The 13,773-nt window shown below is 45.0% G+C and overlaps 2 protein-coding genes across 3 annotated transcripts in view; one reads left to right on the top strand and one right to left on the bottom strand.

Annotated features, from left to right (window-relative positions):
* TTLL10 (tubulin tyrosine ligase like 10) overlaps window positions 1–13,773 on the top strand; it is a 122,537-nt gene that overhangs the window by 4,677 nt on the left and 104,087 nt on the right. The gene's annotated exons all lie outside the window — the stretch shown is intronic.
* Window positions 11,766–13,773, bottom strand: part of LOC146335229 (uncharacterized) — a 31,040-nt gene continuing 29,032 nt past the window's right edge. Inside the window, exon 4 of the mRNA XM_084821904.1 lies at window positions 11,766–13,464. Coding sequence (XP_084678030.1) covers window positions 13,291–13,464 — 174 coding nt within the window. The 3' untranslated portion in view covers window positions 11,766–13,290. The remainder of the gene's footprint in view (window positions 13,465–13,773) is intronic.

Raw genomic sequence — 13,773 nt, 5'->3', positions numbered from 1 at the left:
TTCACTTTGATGGTTCTCTTTGGAGCTCTGGAGATTGCTTTAGAGACTTCCGTGTATGCGTTCTGTCGAAACTTGGCTACTGAATTCTGGGTTCCCCCCTCCCCCAAAGTTCCCAAAACAAGGTCAGGGCTGGGATCATTGGGCCTCCTGCTTCATCAAGGAGCCTATAACGAGTTTAAAAATTACAAAAATGCAAATTGGACGTCCAATATGGTTGCAATCACATGTTAATTTTAGAGCTTTCTCCTGTGCAGCAAATGTTTGCAAAAGTGGTTAATTAGAAATTTGGGAAGGTATTGAGAGGCAGACGCATTCCCTATTTGTTGTGAGTTTGGGCTGAAATTAGACAGTAATGAGCTAAAGATGTTGTTAACAGAGCTTTTAGATTTGTGGCCATGATCCTGTATGTGCTTACCTGGTTGAAAACCCCTATTGAACCTAAAGGGTCTTGCTTTCCAAATTACACCAAGATGCCTGTTTGATTGGAATTTGGATTTTTCTCCTGTATAAAAAAGAAGATGGTGTGGGGAAGAAATTAAAATACATTCAAAGAAAATTGTACTGATGAATCATAAGAAGTTATGGAAACATGTCTTTGCTCCCCCTTGAACTCTGAAAGCTAATGAATAGTCTGGCCTCTCCCTCTCAACTCCAGGTATGGCTTATCTGATGGGGATTCGAGATAAAGGCTTAGTTTTCTTGTTCTTTGTTCCTCTCCGGAGTCCCTGCCTCTTGATTAAGACTCAGCCAGGCAGGTTAACTCAACTGACAAGTTAGAAGAGTGACTTTTTTTTTTCTTTCCATGCTTGACTCACATTCCTCTCTGGACCTTGAGCAACCTGGGTACAAACCAGAGACACTGCATTCCCATTTGGAAGATAATTGATACCTGGTTGGTTTTAAAAGCCACTCAGAACTTTACCTTTCTGTACTCCAGAAAGGAGAGCCAAAGAAAGGGGGGTCTAGAGAAAAGAAAGGCATCCTAGGTACAGAAAATTATGGCTTAAAAAACAAACAAGGTGGAAATTTGCTTCAGGTTCCTTGTTTTCCACCCTTCTTTGGTTCCCTCCTTTCTGCCTCCCCATTCTCCTTTTGGGGCCCAGGCATTGGCAATAATGGTGATGATTAACTAAATGAAGTCTGTAACCTGGACAACGAATAGGTTGGTTTTAAATTTCATGGGTACCGAACGGCTGGAAATAGTGTGCTTATTGACTGCTCAGAAAACAGATATTTCTCATCGTTTTATTATTTGTGTGGTTTTTTTAAAAAAAATTAGTGTAGCATTTTTTGCATTGATCTTGTGCCATGGTAAGATTCCAATCCTTCACTTACCCCCTTCCTTTCTTTCTTTCTTTCTTTCTTTCTTTTCTTCTTTCCTTCCTTTCTGTCTTTCTCTCCTTCTGTCTGTCCATCCATCCATCCATCTTTCCTTCCTTCCTTCTTTCTTTCCCCTTCCTTCCTTCCTTGTCCTCTGCAGATGGACCAGACTTTAAGAGGTGGCACCTTACTTCTCTCTCAAGGGCCTTGCTTCACCACTCTTTCAGTATTTAATGAGAACAACAACAAAATTACATTTCTCGAACTGAAACTGCTTCTACCGTTGCATTCTCTCTTCCCCCTTCCCCCTTCCCCCTTCCCCCTTCCCCCTTCCCCCCCATCCAGCAGTACTGATGTGCCTTTTTATTGCTCATGGCCATGCTGGCGTTTAAGGAAACGACCAAGCATATGCTCTATGGAATGTGTCGTTCGTCTTGCTGATGGGCCTCCGATGGGCTCAGCGCCGAGAGCCATAACGTTGAAAGGTTGGTTTAATATTGTTTTTGCCCTTGTCAAGAGCGAGGACTTACAGCAGTCAGCAGGCAAATAGCAAGACCAGCCAGAAAGAGAGTTATATGTTAGGCCATCTTGGTTTGGCTGGGAAAATAAGGACTTTGCTAGATGTTGAGTAGCATACCCAAAGGCGCGTACATGGAGTAGAAGATGATGTAACTAAAAGAACAATTCTTGGGTGTGCGATTGTGATTCAAAGGGGTAAATGAAAGGCAGCAGTTTTCTTTTCTTTTCTTATTCTTCCTCCAGGCCAGGCTGGTTAATAGAATCCATAATTCACCACCTGTAGCCTTTGGAGACATTCCATTATGTGGAATGGAGAAGGTGGAAGAGTTTTACTGAGTTGAACATTCAACAACCCCCAATCCTTGGATGTTCTTCTTGAGGGGAGGTGGTCCACCTGAAGCATCATGTTTGGGGGTGCCATGCTGAGGCAGCAAGCTGCTCATCGTTTTGATGAAGAATCTTTTTTTTTTTAATCACCATGGGAGGTGTGGGGGCCACCATTTGGGTTTTTTTTAGACTTTTATCTCAGGCCCGTCTCTAGGAAAGTTTAATTCAATTGCTGCTGCTGCTAAAATTCTTAATAATATGTACCTTTAGCTGGGAAAGCAAACCAGAGAATGCATGAAAAGAAAGTTTCACCGAATATGGAAATTAATCTAATTGCGCAGCTATAATAGAAGGGTGTGGGGTTGGGGAGGGAGGAGGAATCATACTGGTACAGGCCATTTAAGCCAATAATTATGAAAATAAGCCAGTGGTTTAAGATAATAATTGCTGTTAAGCTTGCATTCATTACTGCGCAGAGGCCACGTATGTGACGAGAATGGAGAATTATCTCTCCTCAAGGGTGTGCGATAATGAAACGTCCACGGATCTCTGCCGAGCTTAAAGGCAGCGGCATAAATCCATTATAACTCTTTTTGGCTTGAGCAGAGAAACTACCAAGATCTCACACTTGACCCCTGGGCCTTTCAGTTTATGATGTGCATGACTGAAGGGTGGCTGGGTTATGTTATGTACATCCATGTAGCCGTTTATTTGGCCAAGGAAATGGAGGTTGAGGGTTTGCTTTCCTTCTGTTCCCCAATCCGTTCTGTTTCATATTGAAGGGCTCTTTCTGTTTGGGTCCCTAATCAAATAGGAAAACCTAGGAATGTTGGAAGCTGCTTTATAATGAGCCAGACCCTTGGTCCATCTAGGCCAGTATTGTCACCACTGACTGACAGCAACGGCTCTCCAAGGTTTCAGGCAGGAATTCTTCCAGCCCTATCTGGAGAAGCTGGGGATTGAACCTGGGACCTTCTGCCTGCAAAGCAGGGGCTCTGCCACCCCAGTCATGGCCCGTTCCCCTATCTAGGGGAGACAAAGACATAATTGCATGCCTTTTGGCAACAGAGAGGTAGATCCAGGGCTGGAAAGGGAGCAACAGAGGCTTCCTTGGCTCTCTGTCCTGAGATGTGCGTTGCTGTTCTTTGTGCTTGAGCAAGAAGATGAAAGGATTACCATTCAGGGGGATTCTGTAGCTGTAAAAAGGGAGCAATGGCAGAATGGCAGGCTGAGCCGCGAAAACATTGCAGGGCTGTGTGTCCACGTGTTATTTTTTTGTTTTAATTAGACGGTGGCAACCCCAGATCACCTTTTCTGCTGGAGCATCCGACCAGGGAAGGGGCAGCCAGCCTTTTGTGCAACACACGTCAGGTACGAGATAGAGCCACACTAGGCTGTGCTCCCCCCCCCCACACACACACCGGCACACCCTCCCTGACCTTGGGAGTGGGGGCTGAGTTGACACCTGCCCAACCAAGCCAGTGCTCCCCAGCCAGCCATGTCTGGCAGCCTAGCGGGGGCTTGGTAAGCTTCCTGCCTGGGATTGAAAAAGCGCAGGGGTGAGCAACACTGCGGAGCCCGTGGGCTGATGTTTCTGTGTGTGGCTGGGGTGCCCACGTCATGCAGGCTGTCATCTCCTATGGCCTGGAGTGAACAGCAGTACCATGCTGGGGAGGGGGGGAGGCCAGCAGGTAGGGTGGCCAGGTGTCCTGCTTTGCAAATGACAGGCCTCTGCTTTGGAGCGCTGTCAGAGGACAGCCCTTTATTTGAAGGCATCCTCTGTTTGATGAGCTGTCCAGTCCAAGTCTGGTTTGACGTTAAAGAACCATAAGGAGAGAGGACAGGCAGGGGCCTTCGCGCTGCCCACCAGCCCTGGGCGGCAGACGGGGCAGGCAGAAAGGTCCCCTGGTCAGTCTCTCCACTATGGGGAGATGTCTTGCATTTCTGTTTACACCCGAGGCATTCTTTCCAAGTTTGCACCTATACATATACCTTTGCATATGCAAATGTTACGCGAATTGGTGTCATCTTTTGACCTCTTTGGGGGTGATGCATAAGGAGCGACCCCACCTGAAGGCCTGACCGTATTGCCATAGCCCCTACTCCTACTCGCAGTAGAACTTTTGTGAACCACCCATAGAGCTTTGGTTATTGGGTGGTATAGAAATGAAATAAATGAATAAATAAATGCTGCTATTACTAGGCAGTTCAAATTCTGCATCAAGAATCACCTGAATTCTGCAAGCTGTGTGCATTACGCAAAATGAGCCCCCTGGTATCATTTCGTTTATTCTGCACCACTTATTTTCCCATTTTTGACTCGTGCATTCTGGGACAACGAGCCCTGTGGGGTGTTGAATGTACTGTTTCCTTAGGATTGATTTAATCATTGATAGAATCTATCGCCCTCCTTTCCACCGTAGGAAGTTTCCCTCCCACCCCAAGCACTGGGAGTCTTATTCAGCCAAGACACACTTCCAGTTCCAGTATACCATCACAATCATAAGGGCTAGAACCTTGGTTTGTTTTTTGTTTGTCTTAAAGGAAAGTTGAGATTCTCTGGAAGCTGGACTCTGTGTTCTGTAATTTTTGTCCCCACCGAATTGCAGCTCCAGTCATGCCACAAGTCCTCTTTTCACTCCTGTCGAGGACCACCACAAAGCTCTGCCCCTTTGGGTGACCTGGAGTGCTGCTTGGGGCCCCGCTGGTGCCATCCCGTTGGCCATCCACAGTGCAGAGCCGTCTGAGATGCTGTTCTCTGACTAATGCTTCGCCGTCGGTTTACTGCTAAAATGGCGGCTTGAGCACGCCTTTGTTACACGTTTATTGGCAAAGCTGGTTCTGTTAATTCCTGGACGATGGAGCTGCAGATCTGAGCATCACAGGCAGGTTCAGGGAGTGGCTTCCCCAGTTCCACCAGAGCATGGGCAGATAGGGTGCCCGATTCTTCCCGAATGCAGCCCCCTCTATCCCTCCCTGCCCTCGCATATTCAGAACCCAGGAAAGAGAAGGCCATAGGTCTAAGGCAGGGAACCTGCAGCCTTCCAGCTGTTGCTGGACTCCAACTCCCATAGGCCCCAGTCAGCATGACCAAGAGGGCTGATGGGAGTTGTAGTCCACAGCATAGCACATGCATTGCTATGTTCAGTCCCTGTCATCTCTATTTCAAATGATCCCAGTGAGCAAGCCTGGGAAAGACTGTCTAGATTGGGGTGTGTGTGTGGGAAGTCCGGGGGCTCCTCTTGACCCCCTATGGTCCACACACCTGCTGCTGCCATGCTATCATTGGTGGCAAAAAAAATCAGCTGTTTGCCACTGAATTATGGTGGAAAACCACTGTGGAACAGTAATTCCATAGATTCTCAAGCTAAATGTGACCTCTTTACCTGTGTGTAATGGTTTGCTACCAAAATTCTGTAGCAAAGTGCCATTTTTTTTTTGCCACTGCTGCAAATTTTAGCAGCACGCCAGCAGGGGGCAGTGGAAGCCACTTGAAGCCCAGGGGCCATAAGTTGGCCACCCCTGGCCTAGATGGACCAATAGTTTTACTTCAAACAGGAATGTTCCTGTTGGGTGCTCCCTGGTAGCACTCCTGCTTTGCATGCAGAAGATTCAAAGTTTAATTCTTGGCATCTCTGTTGAGAAGGATTTGTGGGGAAAAGACCTTGACTTGACACCTTGGCTTAGTCCTGTAGGTAATGAAGAAGTGAGGGCCTCCAAGCAGTGCCAATTCCAGGATCAAAGAAGCTGGGTCCTTGGGTCTCCATGGGTTCTTTTGACCTTGAAGGGCAGGCCAAGAATCTTCTAGTGCTCAGTCTGACCTTGGATACTCTGCGTTAAATGAGAAAGACACTGATCCAGCAGGCCCAATGCCAGCATTCCAGAGAGATGCCTCGTGGAGTGATACCTTCCAATCCCTGGAGTCAACCTTTGGCCTCTAATTATATCTGGAGTGTCTTTTCTACACCACTCAGAAACTATAGCCTCGAGTATTGGAGGGGGTGTCTTTCAGACAACCTGATGTTCTGGGCCTGTGGTGGCCATGTGTCCTGCTTCACTGTCTTCCATTGGTAGGGCTGTAAGAGGACAGTCCTTTATTTGAAGCATTGTCCAACCCAAGTCTGGCTTACAGAGAAAGAGCTCTAAGGAGGGAGAGCCAGCAGGGGACTTAAAGTTGCTCACCTACAGTTAGCAACACCTGGACGGCAGACTGAGACACAGGGCATCTGGCCAACGTCTTCCCCACAGTGGTGAGATGTACCGCATTTCTATTTAAAAATTCTAGTAATGATTTCCAAATTTGCATCTATACATATGAATTACCATATGGAAAATGTATATGAATCTTCGTATTCTAATGCCCTCGTTTTGGGTGCTGCTTTTGGAACTGCTCACTGCTGGGGAGGCTAGAGAGCTAAGCCACAGGGCAACATGGGAAAACTAAGTGAGGCCAACAGGCCCAAGAGAGGAAGGAACCAATGCCCTGCACAGGGCTGCCAGGGTCGCTGCTTCAGTGTTGCACCAAGCATCTCTAAGGCCGGTCCTTGACTCTCCTGCGATTTATATCTATCTATCTATCTATCTATCTATCTATCTATCTATCTATCTATCTATCTATCTATCTCCAGTTACAAATCAGATATTGAAGTCTTATAGGCTCCAGTTAAAAGCATTGTTCTTTTAAAAAGTATTTGAGAATGCCTTCACGACATTATTTAAAATATAGAATTGTATTAAGTATTAGTGTTTATGGTGCAACTGTATGGCATCTGGAGTCTGTAGTAATTCAAAATGTTAATTCCTATGGGGTCTTCTAGACCCCAGATACCTAAATCATATGGAGTTTTCCCCTTCGACACTAACCATCCTGGAGGTATGGAACACACATACACACACACACACACACACTATTGAATGGTTAACATCCCCTTCTCTTAACTGTTGCATCAAGATAAAGTAAGTATTGTGTTATTAAATTAGAATTTTCAACATCCTGGTGTCATGATTTAAACTCCCTGATATCTTGGATGTGCAGCGTTTATTGTGCAACCCTAAGCAAGCTTACTCAAAAGTAGATCCCAATATGTTCAGTGATGCTTACACCCAATTAAATGAATTTAGGATTGCAGCCTCGGTTTCCCTGTTCACATTAATTGATCCCAATACTCTTCTAGTGAAATCCTCATGTGAAAGAGAGAGAGAGAGAGAGAGAGAGAGAGAGAGAGAGAGAGAGAAGGGGATGATTAAAGCTGATTAATTTGCAAAAGTTCTGTGCCTCTTTGATCTTCCTTCTGTCACCATGTCTTTCTGGTACCCCATAAATGAAGGCTCATTCTCTTACCATCTTTCCTTACCATGTGATTATTTTCAACTGCGGTCATTTCAGCCAATTCGCTAGCTAAGATGTCACCAGTGCCTCTGATAAGATCTTTAGTGTCAAAATAATAGCGCCATGGTGCATAAGCCCTCCAGAACAAAGCATAAATATTTTACATTAAAAAATACCCCCCCCCCGATTGGGGCTCTTTATTAAAAAATAAATAATAAAGGCAGAGAGTAGCAACAGTGTAAATTCCCCATCATTTATCTCTCTTTTTAAAAATCCATGAATTATTGATGCTAGGGGGAAAACCGCAAAAGGGAAAAAAGGAAAAGGAAAATCTCTTTTGTACAAGCTAAATGGAACACAGCTGACTGTCAACGGAATTTGATTTGCTTTATCTTTTTTGACAGTTACCTAATAACTGGGAGGAGAGGAGGTGTAGCTGAGCACTTTTGGGATTGGGCGGTGGTGGAGACAGCTGAATAGCTTCTGTTTGGTGAATTAACCATTTGCACGTAGAGCCGAAACATACTTGCCCCTGAAGAAATGTATATCAGGATTCTCCCCCTGTGAATTTTGATGCCATACGCTATCCAGATCAGCTCTTGGCAATTTCACGTTTGTGGAATATTTGCTGGATATCCGACAGCTCTGTCTGGAAACTTAGGACCTGTAGGGAATTCGATGCTTTGAAAATCCAATCTTTGGACATTCTGATGCAGATTTCGCAGTGCAGGGCCACAGTTCTTGGTTCAAAAAACAATAACATACTGAAATGCATTTTAAAAATGTGTATTTTAGGATAAAATACATTTAGCGATGCACACTTTGGGATAATATACATACATTATTAAAACATGTATATATTTTGTGAGAAACATAGATTTAAAATACTTATGTCAATATGCTTTTTGGGGGAGGGTGTGTGTGCAGATGTTTAAATACAATTTAATGCACCACACAGCACTTTAGACAAGTTTGCTCTGGATCCCAGAAGGACACACTTAATCACTCAGGGCACAATCCTATGCATGTTTAGACAGAAAAAAAGTCTTACCACTCCCAGCATGTGCCATGCTGGGAGTTGTGGGCCTTTTTTTCTGTCTAAACATGCATAGGATTGCACCCTAAAACATACAATTATTACAGTGATTAACGTAACAGAAATATTTCTGTTATGTTAGTCACTGCTTTGAGAGGGAGGGAGGGAGGAATGCTTGTTGATTTCTTTAACTGGGATTCATGGCACAATGGTTTAAAAAGTCATGCCATGACTCTTTATTTACGGCGTTGAGTTTCAGCCTATCAGTCCACCAGGTTGCTCTTCTGCTAGGCTCCTAAATGCACATTTCATAAGTGTGGGAAGGAGGTAGGAATATAGGAAGCTGCATCATGCTAGGTCGAGCGTATTTCTCCATCTAGCCCAGCATGGCCTGTTCTTACTGGCAGCTGCTCTCCAGGGTCCAAGGAAGAGAGAGATCTTTCCGATTCCCTGCCGCCTGATCCTTGTTTGTTCTGTTTTGTTTAATGATGGAGAGATCAGGGATTGAAGCAGGGACCTTCTGCACGCAAAGCTGGTGCTCCACCACTGAGCTAAAGACCCCTTCCTCAAATGTGGCAATCGGGCATTCCACTTGCTAGACGTCTGGTGTCTGCTCGGAACCTAGGATGGTCACTTACAAACCATGAAAGACGGGGAAAACGCATGACCAAAAAGAGGACAAACGAGGATAGCGAGTTGCATAAAACAGCATAAGTGAATGTATATATAGGGATGCAAATTGAGAAATAATCGTTATAATTTAAGGAGTAACATAGTACATCTCGCTGTCGTGTGGAAGACTGGGACCAGGTGACCTGGGTGCCTGCTGTCCAGGAGCTAAATGTTGATGGGCAAAAGCTCTTAGGGTTCGTTATCTTGGAACTGGAATTGGGTGGGGAGCCCATCAAATAGACGATGCTGTCCTATCGAGGATGGTCCTCTGGAAGCCCTTCCAAGCGAGGAGTCTTCTCTGTCAAAGAGGGCACACGGCCACCCTTTCAGAACCTAATGGCAGTTCCTTTGCTAACTCTTGGCTGCATTCCGGATGACCATCTCCCCTCTCCTCCTAGTGTAGGACTATAGCTCAGTGGTAGAGCCCCTGCTTTGCATGCAAGATGTCCCACGTTCAATCGCCGGCATCCTCAGGTAGGGCTAGGAAAGAATCCTGCCTGAAACCCTGGAAAGCTGCTGCCAGTCAGTGTTCAACAACACTGGGCTAGATGGGCCAATGGCCTGCCTCAGTCTAAGGCAGCTTCCTAAATGTCCCCTGGGTTAAATCTGGAGGCCATGCTGCTACTTCCAATGGAGGGGTAGATCAAAATTGTCATGGAGGGGCGGAAAGGCCTGATGTAGCTTAGCAACAGGGTTGGCGTCTTTGGTGACAGCAAAAGCCACCTCACAGCCAAGAAGGCCTTTATCAGCTTTATCTCTCTTCCATGTGGCAAACGAGGATTTCCACCAGGTTTGAAGACACAGTGGAAGGATGTTCTTTTTGAGTCACTGGCTTTATGGGCTGAGGAGTATCCAGTGTCTGTCTGTGTTTGTGCTGAAGAGCCCTCTGGCACCCTCTAGCTCTTTGGGACTTCATCTCCAAGCGGCTCCAGTCAGCAAGGCCCAAGTTCCGGAATGCTGGGAGTTGTAGTCCAAAACATCTGGAAGGCACCAGGTGGGGAAAGCTGAAATAGAGGACTGCCCTCTGTAAAAGAGGACACATCTCCACCCTAAGCCTCACTTCCTTTTTGCTCCTTTAACGGGTGTTACCCATGTGATAGAAAAGGGGATCTTAAATAAATTTGTGTGTGTGTGTGTGTTAATTTTTTAATTTAATGTTTGTGAACCACCCAGAGCGCTTCAGCTATCGGGCAGTATTGAAATGAAATGAATGAATTAATTAATATTATCAGAAATGTCCAATGGGATTTGGAAGCGTTCAACTTTTGCTAGATTGTTCCCTATTTAGACATTCAATTTAGCAAATGAAGGCTGATCCTATGCCCACTTACCCAGGAGTAAGCCTGATTGAAATCAATGGGACTTACTTCTGAGCAGACATGTATCCTGTCACATGCGCTTTAAGTCTTGCAGAATTCTTTTTTAAAAAAAGGAAATAAGTATTAACCTGCTGAAATTCAACATTTTACATTCAATTTTGGACTGACCTCTGAATGACAAATGGTATAATAAGCATTGTGAAATAATAATAATATGGAATCAAATTCAAAATACATTTGCAAGTGGGTTGGGAGAATTTGCTGGCAACACCCCCCCCCCAGCTTTGTTTCAGTTGCAACATCTGTTTCTCATTTTTCCAGTCTTAAGTGTGGTTCACATCAAACTTAGACAATTCCTCCAGTCTTAAATTCAATTCATCCCAAACTTTGAGTTTTTTTTTAATTGTATGAAAAATTCATAAGCATTTTAGTGCTCATTTCTTCCCATACCTGCATTTCTGTATGCATTTTTTTTTTTTGCTAATATCAAATCGTTCTGCAAGCCGCTTTCCTAATATAATGCATTTTGGAATGCTATTTTCCCTGATACTGACATTTTTGCATGCATTTTTTCATTGGAGAATTAAAATTTGGAAAAGTGCACATTTCAAAGGATGATAGAGTCTCGGTTTAAACAGTGCGGGGATGTTGAACCTTTTCCAGCCCAAGGGCCAAATTCGGTTTTGGAGAAGTTCTTGGGGGCTGCATTCCAGTGGTGGGCGGGGCAGGAGGCAAAAAGGGTGGGGCCAAAAATACAAAAAAATCCCAGCACATTCTAGTTTAAATCTCTTCCTGCCACTCATTAAAAGAGGCATTTCACCTTTTTAGAATGAGGAAAAAACTGAACAAAAGCTGGGAAACTTCCAAATTATTGGTGGTTGGGGAAAAGGGGGTGGGGCCAGCGGAAGGGGGTGGGGCCCTCTGGGAACCCCGGACTGGGATCCCGGAAGGACCATATTTTACTGCATTTAACTGAAGCAATCACTGAAGCTCTCTGGGCGGTTAGCAAAATCTTGGCTAATAGGCAGAGATACTGGCTTTGGGGACTCATTCTTCTTTTGCTTTCATTGCCACACTCCCTCTTGCTGCTGTCACTTCCCTTTGATAAATAACCACTTGTTTCAGCGGATGGCGTTCGCTGGTCCTTGCCCAGCTGATGACTCTGGGAGGCCATTGCCATCTTACTGGGCAGCATTGGATGTTTTCTGTCTTTCTAATACTGCCTGGTAATGATGATGATAGTCTCTCGCAACCAGCATGGGAAAACGTCTGCGGAGAGTGTGGAAACCGAAAAGGTTAGTGACCAATCGTGGGTGTGTGTGTGTAGATGTGTTAACAGTTTGGATATGGATAATAGTTCAAAGCCTTCTGACTGGTCATGTTAATGGCACATCTAGCCTTGTGGTTGTTGATAATCAGGAAGGACACTCCACAGGGTGGCATGATTTGGTATTTTGCTGGATCTCAAGACCCACTGGTTGGGCATTTTGCTGGCTCCCAAGACCCATCCATTTGGTGTTTTGTTAGAACCCAAGATCCACTGGTGGGGTATGTTGTAGAGCCCAAGAACTATTGGTTGAGTGTTTTGTAGAACACAAGAACCAATGGTTGGGTGTTTTGTGGAGCCTGAGACCCAAGACCCATTGGTTGGACATTCTGCTGAATCCCAAGATCCATTGGTCCTCCTCCATCTCAATAAGGCCACAATTGTGTCTGGTCATACTAGGCAATCATTATTGGAAAGATGGCAACCCTTTATTGTATCCTGGTGTCTTGCTAGACCAAGTGAAAATATTCAACATACTCATCTATGTATTGATGACACATACTGTAATATAGCTTTCCCCAACCTGGGGCCCTCTGTATATGCTGGACTGCGACTCCTATCATCCCAACCATCATGGCCCTGCTGGCTGGCTGGGTATTGTAGTCCAGCTCATCTGGAGGGCATCAGGAAGGAACTGCAAGTTAAACCAACAGCTCAGGCCGCCTTCTAATTATATTAGGCATAATTAGAAAAAGGATTGAGAATAAAACTGCCAACATCATACTGCCCTATACAAATCTATGGTGCAACCACACTTCGAACACCATGTTCAGTTCTGGTCACCACACCTAAAAAATGATATTGTAGAGCTGGAAAGGGTGCAGAAAAGGGCAACTAAAATGATGAAGGGGCTGGAGCAATTCTCCTATGAGGGAAGGTTACAACAGCTGGGATTGTTTAGTTTGGAGAAAAGGACGGTAAGGGGAGACATGATAGAGGTGTACAAAATAATGCATGGTGTGGATAGGGAGACATAACCCAATGGGGTCAGCCCCATGAAGCTGATTGGTGGGAAATTCAGGACAGATAAAAGGAAGGACACAGCACAGAGTTAAGCTATGGAACTTGCTACCACAGGATGTAGTGATGGCCATCAATTTGGATGGCCTTAAAAGGGGGTTAGACAAATTCCTGGAGGAGAAGGCTATCAATGGCTCCATGCTACCTTCAGTACCAGAGGCACTCTTCCTATGTACACCAGTTGCTGGGGAACATGGGTGGGAGGGTGCTGTTGCACTCATGTCCTACTTGTGGGCTTCCCATGGGCAGCTGGTTGGCCACCGTTGGTCTGATCCAGCAGGGCTCTTCTGATGTTCTCTAGCATAGATCTGTCCCGCACCCCCAAAAAAAACAAGAAGAAAAAGAAGACAAGGTTGTTTTTCTTTCTTTTATTTGTATGGTCTCTGTGTTGGGTGGTTTTAGTTCCCCACTACTCCTGTCATCACTTCAAGTGTTGAACCAAAGATCCCACTCTGTGATACTCCCAGGATGCAATCTTATTCACCCTTACTTGGGAGTAAGTCTCGTTGAATTCAGCGGGAGTTACTTCTGAGTAAACCTGGACAAGACTGCATTGTTGCATGCTCTTTTCAGCTTCTTTAACCAGATGTCGAACCTGTTCAAAAAAAGAAAAGAAAGAAAAAACGGAAGTGTGCGAGACTTCTTCCAGATATCAGTTATTAAAAGGGACCGTAAATAATGATTTACAGGGATATCTTTGAGAGGGTGTTATTGCTGTTAGATGTTTTAAACCTGTCACAGGTGTTCTTGCACACCTGGCAGGTGCTAAACAAGAAAAAACAAAAACCCCCAGAAGAACACCCCCGCCCCCAACATTGCCAACTTGTGATCAATGTGTCACCTTCTTCTCCTTTGGGGGCTTGTTTTTCCTGAAAATCCTGGACTTTCCTCTCCTGGACATTTT

This window comes from Heloderma suspectum, chromosome 15, assembly GCF_057233095.1.
Source record: "Heloderma suspectum isolate Gila_16-S chromosome 15, 16-S_ref, whole genome shotgun sequence".
Classification (NCBI taxonomy): Eukaryota; Metazoa; Chordata; class Lepidosauria; order Squamata; family Helodermatidae; genus Heloderma; species Heloderma suspectum.
The sequence above is the reverse complement of the archived record's forward strand: the minus strand, read 5'-3'. Positions and strand labels throughout refer to the sequence as shown.